The sequence below is a fragment of the Trichosurus vulpecula genome, chromosome 1 (genome assembly GCF_011100635.1).
Source record: "Trichosurus vulpecula isolate mTriVul1 chromosome 1, mTriVul1.pri, whole genome shotgun sequence".
NCBI classification, from domain to species: Eukaryota; Metazoa; Chordata; class Mammalia; order Diprotodontia; family Phalangeridae; genus Trichosurus; species Trichosurus vulpecula.
Window position 1 is genome coordinate 540,184,317 of NC_050573.1, and position 20,514 is coordinate 540,204,830.

Here is a 20,514-nt window from a genome sequence, read left to right on the forward strand (position 1 = left end):
TGTGTGTGTATTTCCTCGGAGTTGTAGTTAGTTTTCATATAAATCTTTGATCTTATATTGTCATTAATGAAGCAGTGGTTGTCTAGGCTTGTCACTTAGTATTCTGTGTTCTTATATGATTCATATAGAAAGATATTAAAGGCAAAGGGGATGGTGTTGGAGCCAAAGAATGATAATGGCTTGCTTTTCAGAAACTGTCTCAATATTGGTTAGTGATGTATAAGTCAATTATATGAAAACTCACCCATTGCCTTCAGCAAAATGAACACTCTATTATGTACCTTGAGTAGAATTTTATCACTTGTATATAGAAAAATGTAGTACTAGAAGATACTTTTCATTACTTTAAAGAAGTTTTTACTAATTTCCTGTAAGAGTTTGATTTTTAAGGGTGATTTTGTACATTTTACTAGGTTTTAAATTTCAAGACCATATTTGAAATTAAGTAGTAGCTGTACGTGACAGCATATAGTACACCTTAATAGAAAAATAAATAAATATGTGTGTAATAAACATAAAAAAATGTGTGGATTTGACATTTGAATTAGAAGAGCTATAAAACTGAGTATATAGAATATTAGTTGTATTTTTTTATTTCTATCTCTATGAAATTTAGAAATATATTAAGCATCAAATTATGATTCTACAATCAGTAGGATTTTCCTAGAAATGACCTAGAATGAGATGTTTGTACTTACACCCTCAGCAAAACGATCCCCACCGCCACAATAACAGCCACAGTAGCTCACATTTATGTAAAGTATTCCAAAAGACATAGTGTGATTTTAAGCTTTTAGCCTGTAAAGGTGCTTGAAGGCTTGTCAGAGTCTTTGCTTATATTACTTCATTTGATCCTCACAACTGTGGGAGGTTGGTGCTGTTATTATTCTCATTTTACAGATTAGAAAACGGTAAGTGACTTGCCCAGGGTCAGTTAGTAAGTATCTGAGGCAGAATTTAAACTCAAGTCTTCCGGCACCATCCAGTGGGATACCCAGCTGCTCAAAAGAAATCGCATGTGGAAAGGAAAAGTAGATAAAGTGCTGCTTTTGAACCAAGAAGACTTCAGTTTGAATCCTGCCTTGACTCTTGTGTGACACTAAGTCATTTGAAATCTCTCAGTTTCTTCATCTGTAAAATGGATGTGATAATAGCATTAGCTTCCTACTGTTGTAGGGAGTAAGTGCTTTCTTTGTGAACCTTAAAGTGCTATATAAAATTAGCTATAATTTTCTTGTAAGCCTTATTTTAATAACTCTTTTCAAGTATTTGAAAAGCTGTCAAATAGATGACAGATTAGATGCTTTGTGCTTGACCCTAGAGACTCTAGGAACAATTAGTGGCAGTAACAGGCAGATTTAAGCTTGATGTAAGGAAAGATTGCCCAATAAACAGATATTCAGAGGTGGAATGAGAAGCCCCAAGAGGGAGTAAGTACCCAGTCACCAGAGTTCTTCAAGCATAAGATGGATGACCGATTGTTGGGAGTTATAGTATGATGTTTCTAATTTTCTACTTGACCACAGTGTTTTGAAGCACTATTTGGCTTGCAAGTTCAGAAGTCTTCCTTCTGTGCAAATTTCCTAATAAAATTAATGGCCACAGGTTAAGCAGGGAAGGAAAGAAAAACCTGTATTCTATAACCTTTGGTTTAATATGGGGATGGTTTTTTCTTCTCCTAGGCCATGAGTGCAGCAGTTTGTTTCATGATTGATGGTAAGTAGAGCACTTTTATCTAGCATCAGATGAAAAAAACACTCTGTTGCCACCTTCTGTGATTCAAACATAAATTAAATCACAAACATGTAAATCAAAAACATAAATCACAAAGACAGAAGGATATGCTGTGAAACTCCAAATCAAATGTGATTGCCCTAACTTCATGATCATTTCATTCAGGACAGATTCTTCAGGTAGGTTTTGGAAGGTAAAACCATCCTGTTAGTTTGGCCCAATTAGAGAATACTGAAATAGGGCTTATAATGTACATTTCTTTCTTCATATAATGTGTATTTTCTTTATAAATGTTACTAATTGTGTCTCATGTTTTTGTTAGAGAAATAAGATTTGATTGGGTTATTTCCGATTATTCGATCAGGCTAATCACTTTGTAGCAAAGTGATTTGAATATTTAAATATAGGAGAGAGAAAATAAATGATTCATTTCTTTCACATGAAATAACATAACTGAAATAGAGGAAAAACATTTACAGTATTTTTTAAATTACTCAGCTTCTGTGCAGCCTTCTTTGGACTTTTGCCGAAGATTGGACAGCATCGTTGGACCTCAGCTCACAGTTTTAGCATCTGACATTTGTGAGCAATACAACATCAACAAAAGAATATCAGGGTTTGTACTGTGCTTCATTTGCGTACCCTTTCAGACGCTGGGAATGTGTATAACTAACACTTCATATTAAATTTTTTCTGGTATCAGTGCTGCACAAAATGGACACATTTAATGTGTACCTTTCAGTGATTTTCCCCTAGTTATGATGAAGTAAGCTGAGTTGTTTGCCTTTGCCCCAGTTTCCCTTAGGCTACACATTTTTTGAGGGACTGTGTGGGATTAGGTGGCTTTTAACTCTTGAATAGTTTTTCTTTTTTTCCTTTTTTGAAACTAATGGATTGAACCTATACTAGCCTTATTAGCACCATGTTCTTAATCACTTGCTAGACTGTTAAAGAGTACTTTAGTTTTCATTGAGTTATTAGGACATTGAGCAGTAACCAAGATCTGTTTGTTTTGAGTACTTTATCTGTTTAAACTGATAGTGTCCTTGAATAAAATAAAGTATATTCAAAAGTTAGAGGCAGAATGTGGTGGTGCACACCTACAATCCTTGCTACTGAAAGAGGTTGAGCCCAATGGATCCCTTGAGTTTGAGAGTTCTGAGCTTCAGTAGGGCTCAAGCTGGTTGAGTGTCTGCCTAAGTCTGGCACCAGTGGAGGGCTAAATCAGTCCAAGTAAGAAAAATGAAGCAGCTAAAGCTTCAGTGCCAGTCAATATTGAGACTGGCCATTGAGTGGCTACTATAGTTCCAGCCTGGGTGAGTTAGGAAGTCTCAGATAAAATGCATTCATGCACACAGATAGGTGTGTTAAGGAAAGGGTGTGGAAAGAGGTTTAGGATGGAACTCAGGAGACCCTAATCTAATCTTGATTCCACTATCATTAATTCATGTAATCTTCCTGTACCTCTAGGGGTTTTTTCACATGTAAAAGATAGATGATCTTATCTACCCTTGTTACCTCGCTGGTTAAAATGAATGTAATCCATGGGAATCACTGAAAAATAAAAGCACTATGCCAGTATGCTTTAATTATGTTAATATGAAGAATTGTATAAACTAGTATATCTTTAATGTTTACTAGTAATAACTTCTAGGAGTTCAGAATAAGGTTAAAAATGCAACTGTAAAAAGATTTTTTTTTATTTTTTATTATTTAATTTATTTAATATATTTAGTTTTCAGCATTGATTTTCACAAGAGTTTGAATTACAAATTTTCTCCCCATTTCTACCTTCCCCCCCACTCCAAGATGTCATATATTCTGGTTGTCCTGTTCCCCAGTCAGCCCTCCCTTCTGCCATCCCACTCCCCTCCCATCACCTTTTCCCTTCCTTTCTTGTAGGGCAAGATAAATTTCTCTGCCCCATTGCTGTGTATCTTCTTTTCATAGTTGCATGCAAAAACTTTGTTTTTGTTGGTTTTGAACATCTGTTTTTAAAACTTTGAGTTCCAAATTCTCTCCCCTCTTCCCTTCCCACCCACCCTCCCTAAGAAGTCAAGCAATTCAACATAGGCCACATGCGTATCATTATGTAAAACCCTTCCACAATACTCATGTTGTGAAAGACTGACTATATTTTGCTCCTTCCTAGCCTACCCCCCTTTATCCAATTTTCTGCCTTCACCCTGTCCCTTTTCAAAAGTGTTTGTTTTTAATTACCTCCTCCCCCATCTGCCCTCCCTTCTATCATCCCCCCTTTTTTACCTCATTCCTCCTTCTTTCCTGTGGGGTAATATGCCCAATTGAGTGTGTATGGTATTCCCTCCTCAGATCAGATCTGATGAGAGCAAGATTCACTCATTACCCCTCACCTGCCCCCCTCCTTCCCACGCAACAGAACTGCTTTTTCTCACCACTTGTATGCGAGATAATTTACCCCATTCTATCTCTCCCTTTCTCCCTCTCTCAATATATTCCTCTCTCATCCCTTAATTTGATTTTATATCTTTTAGATATCGTCCCTTCATCTTCAACTCACCCTGTCTTCTCTCTCTCTCTCTCTCTCTCTCTCTCTCTCTCTCTCTCTCTGTATATATATATGTATATATATATATATGTATATATATATATATATATGCATATTCCCTTCAGCTACCCTAATACTGAGGTCTCATGAATCATATACATCATCTTTCCATGTAGGAATGTAAATAAAACAGTTCAACTTTAGTAAGTCCCTTGTGATTTCTCTTTCTTGTTTACCTTTTCATGCTTCTCTTGATTCTTGTGTTTGAAAGTCAGATTTTCTATACAGCTCTGGTCTTTTCACTGAGAAAGCTTGAAAGTCCTCTATTTTATTGAAAGTCCATATGTTGCCTTGCAGCCTGATACTCAGTTTTGCTGGGTAGGTGATTCTTGGTTTTAATCCTAGCTCCATTAACCTCCGGAATATCGTATTCCAAGCCCTTCGATCCCTTAATGTAGAAGCTGCTATATCTTGTGTTATCCTGATTGTGTTTCCACAATACTCAAATTGTTTCTTTCTGGCTGCTTGCAGTATTTTCTCCTTGACCTGGGAGCTCTGGAATTTGGCGACAATATTCCTAGGAGTTTTCTTTTTGGGATCTTTTTGAGGAGACGATCTGTGGATTCTTTCCATTTCTATTTTGCCCTGTGGCTCTAGAATATCAGGGCAGTTCTCCTTGATAATTTCTTGAAAGATGTTATCTAGGCTCTTTTTTTGATCATGGCTTTCAGGTAGTCCAATAATTTTTAAATTCTCTCTCCTGGTTCTATTTTCCAGGTCAGTGGTTTTTCCAATGAGATATTTCACATTGTCTTCCACTTTTTCATTCCTTTGGTTCTGTTTTGTAATATTTTGATTTCTCATAAAGTCAGTAGCTTCCACTTGCTCCAATCTAATTTTTAAGGTGGTGGTTTCTTCCATGGTCTTTTGGACCTCCTTTTCCATTTGTCTAATTCTACCATTCAAGGCATTCTTCTCCTCATTGGCTTTTTGGAGCTCTTTTGCCATTTGAGTTAGTCTATTTTTTAAGGTGTTGTTTTCTTCAGTATATTTTTCTGTATTTTTGGGGGTCTCCTTTAGCAAAGCATTGACTTGTTTTTCATGGTTTTCTCGCATCCTTCTCATTTCTCTTCCTAATTTTTCCTCTACTTCTCTAACTTGCTTTTATTTATTGATTGATTGATGTTTTATTTACTTAATATATTTAGTTTTTAGTATTGATTTTCACAAGAGTTTGAATTACAAATTTTCTCCCCATTTCTACCCTCCCCCCCACTCCAAGATGGCGTATATTCTGGTTGCCCCATTCCCCAGTCAGCCCTCCCTTCTGCCACCCCACTCCCCTCCCATCCCCTTTTCCCTTCCTTTCTTGTAGGGCAAGATAAATTTCTATGCCCCATTGCCTGTGTATCTTATTTTCTAGTTGCATGCAAAAACTTTTTTTTTGTTTGTTTTTGAACATCTGTTTTTAAAACTTTGAGTTCCAAATTCTCTCCCCTCTTCCCTTCCCACCCACTCTCCCTGAGAAGTCAAGCACTTCAACATAGGTCAAATGTGTATCATTATGTATAACCCTTCCACAGTACTCATGTTGTGAAAGACTGACTATATTTTGCTCCTTCCTAACCTCTCCCCCTTTATTGAATTTTCTCCCTTGACCCTGTCCCCTTTCAAAAGTGTTTGTTTTTGATTACCTCCACCCCCATCTGCCCTCCCTTCTATCATCCCCCCCTTTTTTTTTTTATCTTCTTCCTTCTTTCCTGTGGGGTAAGATACCCAATTGAGTATGTATGGTATTTCCTCCTCAGGTCAAATCTGATGAGAGCAAGATTCACTCATTCCCTCCTCACCTGCCTTCTCTTCTCTTCCTACAGAACTGCTTTTTCTTGTCACTTTGATGCGAGATAATTTACCCCATTCTATCTCTCCCTGTCTCTCTCTCTCAATATATTCCTCTCTCATCCCTTAATTTGATTTTATTTCTTTTAGATATCTTTCCTTCATCTTCAACTCACCCTATGTCTGCTCTTCTCTCTCTCTTTTTATGTATATATATATATATATACACACACACACACATACACATACATATATACATACATACACATTCACTTATACATATATATATATGCATATTCCCTTCAGTTTCCCTAATACTGAGGTCTCATGAATCATACACATCATCTTGCCATGTAGGAATGTAAACAAAACAGTTCAACTTTAGTATGTCCCTTGCTATTTCTTTTTCTTGTTCTTTTTCTTGATTACCTTTTCATGCTTCTCTTGATTCTTGTGTTTGAAAGTCAGATTTTCTATTCAGCTCTGGTCTTTTCACTGAGAAAGCTTGAAAGTCTTCTATTTTATTGAAAGTCCATATTTTGCCTTGGAGCATGATACTCAGTTTTGCTGGGTAGGTGATTCTTGGTATTAATCCTAGCTCCATTGACCTCCAGAATATTGTATTCTAAGCCCTTCAATCTCTTAATGTAGAAGCTGCAAGATCTTGGGTTATTCTGATTGGGTTTCCACAATACTCAAATTGTTTCTTTCTGGCTGCTTGCAGTATTTTCTCCTTGATCTCGAGCTCTGGAATTTGGCAACAATATTCCTAGGAGATTTCTTTTTGGGATCTATTTGAGGTGGTGATCGATAGGTTCTTTCAATTCCTATTTTACCCTCTGGCTCTAGAATATCAGGGCAGTTCTCCTTGATAATTTCTTGAAAGATGATATCTAGGCTCTTTTTTTGGTCATGGCTTTCAGGTAGTCCAATAATTTTTAAATTCTCTCTCCTGGATCTATTCTCCAGGTCAGTGCTTTTTCCAGTGAGATATTTCACATTGTCTTCCATTTTTTCATTCCTTTGGTTCTGTTTTATAATGTCTTGATTTCTCACAAAGTCACTAGCTTCCACTTGCTCCAATCTAATTTTTAAGGTAATATTTTCTTCAGTGGTCTTTTGGACCTCCTTTTCCATTTGGCTAATTCTGCCTTTCAAGGCATTCTTCTCCTCATTGGCTTTTTGGAGCTCTTTTGCCATTGGAGTTAGTCTATTTTTTAAGGTGTTATTTTCTTCAGTATATTTTTCTGTATTTTTTGGGATCTCCTTTAGCAAGTCATTGACTTGTTTTTCATGGTTTTCTCGCATCCTTCTCATTTCTCTTCCTAATTTTTCCTGTACTTCTCTAACTTGCTTTTCCAAATCTTTTTTGAGCTCTTCCATGGACTGAGACCAGTTCATGTTTTTCTTGGAGGCTGTTGTAGGCTCTTTGACTTTGTTGACTTCTTCTGGCTGTATGTTTTGGTCTTCTTTGTGTCACCAAAGAAAGAATTCAAAGTCTGAGACTGAATCTGGGTGGGCTTTTACTGCCTGGCCATATTCCCAGCCAACTAACTTGACCCTTGAGTTTTTCAGTGGGGTATGACTGCTGGTAGAGTTAAGAGAACTATGTTCCATGCTTGGGGGGATGCGCCAGCTCTGCCACACCAGCACTCCTCCTTCCCCAAGAAACGCCCAACCCGGACTGGACTTAGATCTTCCCTGATTTTTTATTTATTTCCTGGGCTCTTCACTCCTGCTGTGATCCACCACTTAATTCCTCCCACCAGGTGGGCCTGGGGCCAGAAGCAACTGCAGCTGTAGTTCTGTAGCTTGCCACACCTCCGCTGCCCCCCGGGGGTGGTGGCCGAACTGCGAACTCCTTCCACTCCCACAGCTTTTCCCACTAACCTTTTCTGTTGTCTTTGGTGTTTGTGGGTTGAGAAGTCTGATAACTGCTGCAGCTCACCGATTCAGGGCACTAGGGCACGCTCTGCCCAGTTCCTGGTCTTCTTGGTCCGCGCCACCCACGCTGGGCTCTGCTCCACTCCCAGCTCCATGTGCAATAGACCTCACCCAGAGACCATCCATGCTATCCTGGGCTGGAGCCCTGCTTCCCTATGTTATTTTGTGGGTTCTGCAGTTCTAGAATTGGTTCAGAGCCATTTTTTATAGGTTTTTGGAGGGACTTGGCGGGGAGCTCACACTAGTCCCTGCTTTCCAGCTGCCATCTTGGCTCCGCCCAAAAAGATTTTTTATAAATATATTGACCAGACTTTCTAGAATTTAAAAAGTAATTTTTTGAGGGTATGAAGGGAAAGTATATATATTTCTTTCAGTTCAATCCAATAAACATACATTAGATGCCTCCCTGGAAGGGAGCACAGAGGAAATTAAAAAGATTCAAGTATTATAAAATATAAAGTGAAAAAACATGATAAGAGCACAAAATGTAATGTCAGCTTGAGGACAGGAGGGGGAGAGATCATTATGGACTAGATAAATCAAAGAACACTTCCTGGAGAAGGTAGTTTTTAAAGTGGACTTTAAAGGACAGGTAGGCCTGAGGACAGATGGAGGGGAGATGAGCGTTCTAGGCACAAGTAACAATATCCATTCATTCATAAGAGCGTTTATAAAGTGTGCAGAGCACTACGGGAAATGCTGAGAAAGATACAAAAGTTAGATGAGACATGGTCTCTGTAGAATAAAATTCAGACAAAGATAACTAGTACATAGTGTTACATTGTAAGTGCATTGAAGAACGGTAAAAGAAAGTTTCTTGTGATGCCTGAGGGAGAAGGGAGATGATATAGAATAAAGAACAGTTTAAGAAAAGGAGTCTGAAAGCACAGAGGATGTCAGTAGGGCAGAGAGTCTGGCTTAACTGAAGCATAGAATTCATGGAATGGAATAGAATAATGAGATGAGACTGAAAAAGTAGGAATGGTATCTGTAAAATCCTTACATGCCAGACGAAGGAATTTGGGAAGCCTGACCTAGAGCTAAAATCTGCCTCTTTGCATCTTATACCCACTGTGCCTAGTTTTGCCCTCTGGAACTGTCCCAAACATGTCCAAACCCTCTTTCAAATACTTGAAGACAGCAGTCATGTCTTCCCTTAAGTCTAGTCTTGTAGTACTTTCCCAATTCCTTCAACCAATCCTTTTATAACATTGTTTCTGGGCCTTCCACCATCCAGGTTTTTTTGTTTTGTTTTCCTGAGCATAGCCTAGAGCAGAGGTATCAGACTCAAATAGAAACTCATCCGTGAGGGCCACATATTGACTTAGAAAACTACTAATAAACGTTATCTACATTTTATTGTAGTTTTCTTTATTTTGCTAAACATTTCCCAGTTACTTTTTAATCTGGTTCAGGCCACACTTGAGTTTTATAGATAGACTGTGAGTTTGGTCTAGGGAAGCAATGATACAAAAACAGGAAAGTTTGGGGCCTGGACGAGGGAAGACAATTTGGCTGAAGCACAAAGTACAATGAGAAGAGTAGAAATGATACTACTAAGGAGTTTGAACTTTATTCCATAGGCACGCCATTGGAGGGTTTTTAAGTAGAGGAGGGACATGACCTGAGCCCTGTGTGAAGATTAATCTGGCTGTGGTTTGAAGAATGATTGAAGGAATAGATGGAAGGCGAGATGACATATTAGGAGGATTTGGTTAGTGTTGCCTTTAGCAGTGGAGAGAATAGAGATGGGTTGGCTGCAGAAAGCACCAATGCTATAATCTTTGGGCAGTCATCACCATTCATTCATTTAGCCAATGTTTATCACTGAGTAGATGCAGTTTAGAGTTAGGGAAACCCTTTTTCTTTCTACTGCCTGTAGTACATTTCCCCATAGAACTGGTGGTTAGATTAATTTTTTTTAAACTGACACATTTAGCCCTTTTAGTGTACAAAGTGCTTTATACATATTATTTTATGTTTTGTTATTCCCGTTTTACAGATGAGGAAACTGAGAGGTTAACGGTCACACAGCTAGTAAGTGCCAAACCAGAGGTAGATTTAATTAAGGTCCATCACTCTATTCACTATGCACACCACCTCTCTTAGTAAGAAAATACTATCTTATGCCATAATAAACTTCTGTATTCCTATTAGTGTAGCACTATGCTGCAGATACAGAGATTAAATAAGTAAGTTTTCGTGGGTAGCTCTGATAACAACCATTCTATAACTTTTTTGTTGTATTTCTGAGAGGCAGGAGTAGGTGAAAGTTCTTATCTAGTCTTAAGAAGTGAATGAATCATAGGATTAAATATTATTAGAGGTGGAAGAAATTTAACATGCCATGCATTCCACATACCCCCATTTTTCAGTTGAGGATGTGAAGCCCAGAAGAGGTTGTGACATGCAGTACTAAGTGAAGGAGTTTGGATTTGAACCCAGGCACCTCAGGCTCCAAATCCAGTATTGTTTCCTTTGTACCATGAACTTGGAGTCAATAGAATTGATTTTAGATTGTGTCTCCAACATTTACTGTGACAAGTCTCTTACAAGTCTCAACTTCTTGTCATCTTGGCTGTTGTTAGGGCCGTCTCCTCTGTACATGTTATCTTCCACGACAGAATGTAAACTTCTTGAGGGTATGAACTGTTTCATTTTTATCTTTGTATCCCCAGCTAAATAAGTGTTGATTGATTGATTGAGCTCTAAAATGGGGATGGTAACAGTAATTCTCATAGAACCCACATCAGAGGATTACTGCAAAGACAATTCTTAGCAAACCTCAAAGCAATGTGAGTTATGAGAAAATATGTTCAGAGCTCAAAACTCCTTTATAAATTTTTAGATCTTTATTAAATTAAAAACTGATTTTTGATGTAGCTAAGATAGCTAAGTTATACTGCTAAGTGAGCAATAAATGACCTAATAGAAGAGAAAAATGATTAGAAGTAGGAAAGATTTCTGTCCCTCTAAAACCCTACATCACGTATTTATAAGTAAGGCCTTCCCCAAGGCACATCATCACCTTGACTGTCTTCCTTTGGCCATCTTATTTTCCCCTTCAAAACAAAGGGCAATTTATCAATGAATTGTTTTAATGCTTCAGAAGAGAAGTGATTTAATTGGTGTAAGTATTCCTTCCACCAATGCAGTGCAAATTCTGCACCTTCAGAAATTCCTTTTGCCAAAAAAGGCATCACCTGGGGGTCAGCTTAGAGATTCTGGAGATTAGCCTTCCAAATTTAGTTAGGCATGTAGTTGGAGGCTGTGTTAGCATAGTAAATAAAGAGTTGGCCTTAAAGCGAGGAAAATCTTGTTTCAGTTTGAGTTATAAAAACAAACAATGCGTCATTATCACTTGGTTCTATACTATGGCTACTTTGAGACAGAAAGAGGCTTTTTAATAGTGTTGATTTCAACCCACTAGAGTTCCCAACTCCATACTCGGCTGAACCGTCACCTACATTAAGCCTGTACAAGCTTTGACTTCAGAGGAGTGTCTATTGCAAGGATGTTCAGCGTTTGGAAGTTACCTGGTTATATAGTAACACCCCTGTTCGTGTCAGGAATATATTCCAGTGATGTACTTTGTTCATTTCCAGGGGTGGAAATAATACAGGAAATGAAGGGTAGTATTCTAGAATGTGAATACCTTCCACATCTCATTTTTGTTGATTGGCCAACCCTTCTGGCACACTCTGGTTGGTAAAGGGGCGGTTGGACTCATGTCTCTCAGGACAGCTCCTCCTGTCCGTGATGTAGGTGTCTCAAGAGTTGCTCCTGAATCGGTGCCTCCCCATTTCTAGGTGACCAGGTCTTGCAGGCCCAGAGTGCTGCCCTTCCCTCAGTCGTATCAGAAGTCCCATTGCCTTCTCCTCAACCACTGCCACCATTGATTCAGGGCAGAAGAGATTGGAGCTTCCTCTGGGAACAAGGCTTCTTTTTACAAAGTTGGCAGAAAGGTTTAAAGGATTTATTCATATGAGATGTCAGTGTACCTAACCCTGGTAATATTGCTGCAGGAAAATCAGGCCTTTAACAGTATTATTGGCATTGATTGCTTCAGATTTTTACTAAGTAGGGTTAGATCAAATCATTAGGGGAGTAACTAGTGGCATGCTTATTTTAGCAAACAGCTTTTTTTTTTTTCTGTTCTGAGGGTATTGAAAAGTATTGAGAGTATGGAAAATATTTGCAGACTATATACTACTAAAGAATAGCAGCCAGCTTTCTGTGCACTTATATGTGTTTGCCTACATCTTGCAATTCTGGCTAAATTCCGAGGCAGATTATTTTTGCTTTCTGATTTCTTTTTTTTTATTTTTTTATTTTTTTTTGCTTTCTGATTTCTAAAGTTAGAGAAATTTCTGAATGTCACTGGGCCACTGTTAATCTTACATTTAAAGGAACCAATAAAAGTGGAAGGGATAGACAGTATGATCCTTGTGTATATTTGCTGTCTGCTGCAATCTCTACAGTATAACAAGGAGAAAAATTGGTGTATATTTAAGTTTACTTTCACTTTGACATGTCTCCTGATCCCCCAGAGCAACAGACAAATTCAAAGAAAAAAAGTACCTTACCTATCGTAAAACATCCAAATAAATTAACAAGCTGGCATAAGAAACTTAATTTTTACAAATTCAGTGGAAACCATTTCATTTCTCTATCTAATCTCTATCTAATTAAGCCTTTCCATGCTAAAATATACAACCTAGACACCTAGAATAATCTTGTATTTCCCATTATTAAGTGTCATACAAAAAAGGAGACTCATTTTTTTCATGAAAGAAAAGTCTCCCATTGAAGGCATTCACCTTTCTAACAGTGAAAGAAAAAAAGAAATCAGGGCTAGTGTAATTGTGTTTGATAACGTTTTTACCCGCCTACCACATTGTTTATGTTATTTGTTGTTTTTACGATTGCCTGAAAGATTCCTCATAATCTATCCTGTGTGAGTAATTTATAAGGTGTTTCCCCATCTTTACTTGGAAAAGGACTCGATCTTTTAAGGAAAACTTATTTTCCAGTGTCCCTGTGGCATGTCAGTCTAATGCTTCCAGCCTAATATATGCGGCCATGCATTTGGATTCATAATGTTGCAAGTGAATGGACTAGGCAATCAATTACAGAAAAGAACAGGTTTACCTGATATTTTAATTTAAAAATAAAACTTGAAACAGAGTTTTCATGTCACTTTTTTAGGCCTGATATTCTCAAGCTGTCCAAGAAGTCAGCTTAATTTTGTTTTCAGGTACTCCTCAGTAATAATGGAAAATATCTAGAATATTAATTGATGAGATTCAATGATAGCAATAAATATTTGACTTTTTTTTCTGAAGATAGTTTTGTTCCTGTGTTTCTGATCATCAAAATAGATATTTATCACATACAATAACTATGAAATTGGTAGATTTTGCTTGTAAGTTGTAACTAAGATATATATGAAATAGTACTTGTGCACGGAATCACTAACAGCTTGCTTTTAAAAAATATTTTGGAGTAAAGCTGAAGAAATTTATCAGTTATGCCTTAATGTAGGGGACTCTAACACATGGTTTCTGAGAAAACTAATAAAAGTGTATTACCCAACTGAGAATGGAATTAAACAGTTTTGACAGGACTGGCTGATGAGCCTGCTATATTGATATAGTGACAAAGAGGGAAGGGGTTCTTTCTAGCTGTGGAATTCTAAAGGGATATACTTGGCTATGAAACATAATTTAATTATACAGGGTGTCCCAGAAGTCTTAGGGAGGTTTTAGGCTATATATGCATGCAGACACATGCTGTATCTTAATGTGGTAAATTTGTGGTTACTGCGCTGTTCGTGGAATGTAAATTTAATTTGCATTCTAATTATTTCTAGAAAATAAGGTTTTAAAGAGTGTGATACTTAGATCTTGTTTGTTTCATTAAAGAGGTAGCTTCTGAAACCTTGATTGTAAAAACAGTTTCAATCTTCAGTTCCTAGTGAGGTGTATCTTTGGCCTGCATTAGCTTTGATTGAAACCAAATTTTTCCCTGACTCTATCAGATATCTCAAACGTTCTCCATTTCATAGGAACATAGATTTAGAACTAAAAAAGGGATATTAGAGACCATTCTAATCCAATGTCCAACCCTCTCATTTTACAAAAGATAAAACTGAGGCCCAGTGTCGCGAAGCCAAGTAAGTGGCAGAACCATGATTCAAGTCCTCTAATTCCAGTCCCAGCACTTTCCCCACTGTATGTCACTGCCTTTCACTGGCCGGTTTTTTGCCGCATCAGTAGGAGAAATTGGCTATTTCTGGACCGTTCCTCTATCACTTTCTCTCAATAACTTGTTCATTTCTGTAATCCACTTACACCACTCTCTCTCCATTCTGTTTCTAGTCCTAAACCAACCTCCCAAGTCACTCCCAATTTCCTTAGTGACCATAGCACCTAACTTACTGTCGTATTCTCTCCATCCCTTGCCATCCTGAGAGACTTTAGCTTTCCTATTGACAATGCTTCTAACACTGCAACCACACAGTGATTCAACCTAGATTCCAAAACTTCCTTCTGCAGCATACCTCTGTCACATGTAGATATGGCTGCAACTTAAACCAGTCACATCAACCTTTCACATCGCTGCCAGACTTACCTTCCTTATGAAGACATTATGTCACTCATTTGTTTAGAACCCTATTACCTATTCAGTAAAATTCAAATTCCTTTTCCTTACTCTAAGACAGTCAATAATCTGGTGCCATTCTACCTTTCAAGACTTATCTAACCCTTCTACACATCCCTGCTTCAGCCAAACTGGACTATGAAATCTATGCTTGCACTAAACATTCCTGCCTCTCTGGCTTTGCTCGCTAACCTTCCCTATGCCTTAAATATCTTCATCCGATCTGACTGCTGAATTCCTACATGTCTTTTAAGGATTAACTGAGACCAACTCAGGTGTCCCATAGGAAGACTTCCCTAGTAACTTTTTTTCTTTTCGGCTTCAAATAGTACTTTGTACCTATCTTATCAAGGGCAGCTAGGTGACACAGTGAATAGAGTACCAGGTCTGCAATCAGGAAGACTTATCTTCCTGAATTCAGATCTGGCCTTAGACACTTACTAGCTGTGTGACCCTGTGCAAGTCACTTAACCCTGTTTGCCTGAGTTTCCTCATTGGTAAAATGAAATGGAGAAGGAAATGGCAAACCACTCCAGTATCTCTGCCAAGAAAACCCCAAATGGGGCTGCAGAGAGTTGGACACAACTGAAAAGGACTCAACACCTGTCCTGTACACTTACTTTATGATATTTTTAATAGTCTTATATATTCCTACTAGCAGATATGTGAGGTCAGGGACCATATCTCATCTAAACTTTTTTTTAATCTTCCTTCTTGGTATAATACTATAACAATAGGCACTTAAATGTTTGAATTGAATTAGCCAAACCCAACATTCAATTGGAAGAGAGATGGACATAGAAGAGCAGAAAATGAAAGAGGATTGTGAGAAAGAGGATTATTTCTTGGTGAGGACTTGAGAAAGATTCCTTTTATCAGTTGTTTAAAGATTAAAAATACTTTAATTGCCTATTTGGTTAATTGTCTATGCTAACATAGGAAGTAGAATCACTTGGAATTAAGACGTAGCAATGATAGATCTTTGATACTTAATTCAAGGGACATGGGGAAAAAAGTATGGATGGGAAAACTGTGTTAGTACTTAGGTGGTCCTATTATTTTCTTCTTTCTCCAAAGAAATGCATTTTTGGAAGTAAAGATATAGTTCAAAGAACATCATTCTCTCAAGTTAGGGCTATGGCTGCGCCATCAGACTTAGCCCTCTTTCTTTACCACTGGACTTTAGATGGGCACATGATCAATCTGCTCTGCCTGTACCAAGAGTGCCAAATATTGGTACCTAACCTACAAAATGAGTACTTGCCCCTAATTCATTTTTATTAATGCACCAGGCATGTACTTAATGTTTAACAGGCGATAGAAGGTAAATGAGAGAATATTTGGTGACATCTTGCTTGCTTAAAAGAAACTCCACCAAAAACCAATACGTAAGGGGAATAGGCCTCTGAGCAAACAAAATACATGTAACAGGGCTTACGTAATAAAGTACAAAGTTGGCATTCCCTCATCCCCATCACCATCCCTACACCCCCAGCTAAAAGTATTCTCTGCCTCCTCAAATGTTCTAGGACCCTATCTGAGTCTCTTCTTTAGCTTCATTATTCCTTCCTACATTGCCTCATACTTCTCCATATCCATTTCATAACTTCTTCTTCCAGGACATTCTAGGCTCTTTGGGGGCAGAGGCACATCTTAATATCCCTAACACAAGTTTACAAAGAATTCATAACGCATAGGAGTCTAGGGCAATTTGTTGTAGTGGCAAATAGTAGACTTTGAGTGTGTCACAGTACTAGCATACCTGATAGAATAATGACCCAAGGTTAAATTGTAGTCAGGATATTCTGTTATAGAAGTCAAGAAAGGGCATAATACCTTTTAGGTTTCCACATTGGGGAGTCTTGTTGTTATTGTTTTTAAAGTGACTGTTTTCAGAGCTTTATTTATTTATTTGGAAAATTCTGTTATATGGAATGCTGTATCACTCAGGGATGTAGGTAAGTCTTATTGTACTAGTGAATGTCATATCTGAACTGAAACTTAACGTCAATATAGTTTATATCTTTGTCAGTCAACAAATACTTGTTGAATGTCCACTATATGCAAAACACCCTGCTTTATCAAAAAAAAAGAATCACTAAAACACGGTAATTATAATTATCCATATCTGACCCTTGAGACTACTACTTTTGAAGATCCAAGTTTCTCAAATCTGTTTTTTGACAATTGGAGAATGAAAATATCAATGTTAGCCATAGCTCTTGAGATTCTTAAAGGGAATATATTTACATAGTTTGGATAACTGAGTGCTTTTAAAACTGTTTTACTGATTATTCTGTTAACATATTTTCACAGGTCTGAAAAGGAACCCCAGTTTAAGTTTATCTACTTCAATCATATGAATTTAGCAGAGAAAAGTACAATTCACATGAGGAAAACGCCTAGCATATCACTTACATCTGTTCATCCTGACCTTATGAAGATTCTAGGTGATATCAACAGTGATTTTACAAGGTAATTTTCATAGCTTTATTTCCAAATAGATGCCATATACTGAAAAGAATGACCCTTTAAAATGCAGGGAGAGAACAGAGCTGTCTGCATAGCATTAGTTTCACAAGATCACTTTATAATCATTTCCCCAAACTGCATGTTCAGAATTCTCTCAGTTTATAAAGCCCATCAGTAGCTGTGGCTGTACTTTCCTGCAGCTGTTCATTTCATACATAACACCTTGAATGATATTAACTACTAAAATTCTGTGATTTCTTCAATTTTTCAATGTTGACTTTTCATAATCTGCATCCACATTTTTGTGCTAATAAATATATCCATAAGGTTGCATAATGAAATTTGTTTTACAGAATGGATGAGGATGAGGAAATCATTGTGAAGGCAATGAGTGACTATTGGGTTGTTGGGAAAAAATCGGATCAGCGGGAACTATATGTTATTTTGAATCAAAAAAATGCAAACCTGATTGAGGTCAATGGTAAGTATTCATTGGTGCATCACTATTGAGAAAAATATGGTAATGATCCCTTACACTTGTGTAGTGCTTTATAGTTTACAAAGTGCTTTTGCATGTATTACTTTACTTATCCTCATACCAGTCCTGTGAAATTGTTAGCAGAACTCTCTTTTTTGTCAGGAGCCTTATTATCTATGGGGAAACAACACATGCAGGCACACACATGTAGAGGAAACGACTTAAATTCATCACAATGTAGCATATCAGCAACATCCCCTATTCAAGCGGCTGACATTGCCATGAGCCCCCAAGTCAGGAAAGGCCTGTAGGGACAAGCTGGGAAGATGGATTGGATCGGCAAAAGAAGTTTACTTGTCTGAAACTTTCAGACAAAACCAAAAAAAGTCATTTTGAAAAACTTTACATGTGTTAATTAAGGGTCACAAAGCAGGATGAAGCCTGGTCAGAAGTCTTGTCAGACATCCAAAAGTGCAATCTGGGTCACCTAGAATCTAAGTGACGGTCACCAAGGTTGCTGCTTTGAATCCTAGGATCTTAGACTTGGAAGGGACCCCAGAGTCCATCCTGTAGTCCAGCATCCCAGTAGTACAGGAATACTTCCCATGGCTTCCCAGGCATTCATTCAGCCTCTGCTTGAACACTGCAGGATTTCAGGAGGCAGCTTCTATTGTCCAACAACTCGTGCTTCACGATGAACCCAAATTTGTTGCCCCATTTTCATTTCTTGGCCCTCAGTCTGCCTTGTGGAGCAACATAGAACAAGCCCACTCCCTCCTGCATATGGTAGTCATTCAAACTATTTGAAACACCTCTTAGGTTTTGTGGTGCAGAAGATAGAACTGGCGACTTTTGGTCACACTTGGGTTCAAATGCTGTATAACTGTCAGTTGAAAGTGATTGGCATTATCCAGCTACATAATAGCATGACGGATGTTGCCATATTTCTGGTGACTATATTCTGATGAGTTTGAATAAAAGTTAGTAGTAGCCATTCTTACCCTATGCAGCATGTTGCTTTTAGGCACACATTACTGCCACATAACATACAGATGAGGAGAGCAAACTTTGTCAGCAATGAGAAATCTGAACTTTAAATTTTTATATTTGTGTCTTCTATGGTGTATATCATAGACAAATATCACAGGTGGTAAGTTTGATGTCTGTCTTTGAAATTTCTTAGTATTTATATTATCCCTATCCTGAGACAGCCAGGTGGTTCAGTAGATAGAGTGCTGGGTCTGAAGTAAGAAGACCTGAGTTCAAATCCAGCCTCAGACACTAGCTGTGTGATCTTGGGCAACTCACTTAACCTATGGTTTGCCTCCTTTTCCACCACTGTAAAGTTGGGATAATAACAGTACCTACCTTGCAGGGTTGTTGTGATGAGCAGTGAGATAATATTTGTAAAGCACTTAGCACAGGGCCTGGCACATACTAGGCCCTGTATAAATGGTTATTCTCTTCCCTTTCCCCCATCAGACATTTCATTAGTTAGGAGAAAATGAAAACAAAACAAGCTTTGTGAATCTATAAGGATTCTAAGAGGCAACTTGGCTTGGAGTCAAGACCACCTGGGTTAAAATCCTACTTCCAGTATTTACTAGATATGTGAACCTGGGCGAATCACTAACCTCCCATGTGTGTTGAGCAATTTCATGGGACATAGTAAAGAAGGCATAGATGGGTTGTGACCTATGTTGTCAGAGGAAGTTACCACACCAGGAAGTCCTGTTGCTATTCACTTAAGAATTATAAAGTGATTTAGTATAATGATGATTTCAAAGAATTTTAAAATTCAGGATTAACCAGATATTCTTAGAGCCGTTATTATCTTGATGAATACAAATCATTATTATGTATCCAAAGGTCATATTTTTAGGAATTGCTAAATTTATTTTATGGTCATTTTTAAGGCCAGGTCCCGCCAGAAGCATATGGTATTGATAGAAGTTTTAAAGATTTGTCAATCTACTTCAAAGATACCTGGATTCAAAGGATCGTAGTTTTGGAGTTAAAAGAGATCAGAAGCTAGTCTACCACTTTCCTTTTACAAATAAGGAAACCAAGGGCCAGAGAGGTTGAAGTGACTTGCCCAGGGTTACACCTGGTAATTTCTGAGGCAGAGTTTGAATTCGAGTTTTCCTGACAACATGCTTAGCACTCTATCAGCTAGCATCTGGTTTGTTCCTTGTATAAAAAATTTCTTAGATTGTTGAAACCTGGGTCAAGGGTAATTCACACAATAACCTTTGGGGGCAGAGCCACTAAGGACATCTGCTTTTCTCAGTGTTTTCTATTGTTTTTGCAGAAGAAGTAAAGAAACTTTGTGCAACACAATTCAACAACATATTCTTCTTGGATTGACCAACAAAACAGCTTATTTAAAGTGTCTAAAAATTCATTAAAATTTTGTTTAACATTATTTGTTATTAGTCATATTATTGACTGGATTAATGACAATAGTAAAGCAATACTTGCTTTGTAAGAATCAAATTTCTATCAAATCCATAACTCTGTAAAATTTTTAGATTTTAAATATTTAAGTGGAATTAGTAAAAGCAAGTCTGCTACATCTATGCCATTCCATTCTTCTGATATTATGTGACTATTTTACTGGAAAATAAAATGAATAAATTACTAAAAAATTTTAAGGACTTTTATTTTTTATTTCAATTTCTTTTCATTCACTACTTTTATTTTAGGATATAATTGCTAATGAGTTTAAGCATGATTGTTCTTAGTCCCTTGACATTATAACAAGATTATAAGTTTTAAAATATCTAGCAGAGTTATATGATTCTCCCTTCTTCCCTCAACAAATTGTACAGTGGCAGATATTTAAAGCATTTACAGA

The 20,514-nt window shown here is 37.5% G+C and overlaps 1 protein-coding gene across 1 annotated transcript in view; it reads left to right on the plus strand.

Annotated features, from left to right (window-relative positions):
- CCZ1 (CCZ1 homolog, vacuolar protein trafficking and biogenesis associated) overlaps window positions 1–20,309 on the plus strand; it is a 40,215-nt gene extending 19,906 nt beyond the window's left edge. The window contains exons 11-15 of the mRNA XM_036741420.1: window positions 1,683–1,716; window positions 2,233–2,350; window positions 17,024–17,182; window positions 17,533–17,660; window positions 19,969–20,309. Coding sequence (XP_036597315.1) covers window positions 1,683–1,716; window positions 2,233–2,350; window positions 17,024–17,182; window positions 17,533–17,660; window positions 19,969–20,024 — 495 coding nt within the window. The 3' untranslated portion in view covers window positions 20,025–20,309. The remainder of the gene's footprint in view (window positions 1–1,682; window positions 1,717–2,232; window positions 2,351–17,023; window positions 17,183–17,532; window positions 17,661–19,968) is intronic.
- Window positions 20,310–20,514: the final 205 nt, after the last annotated feature.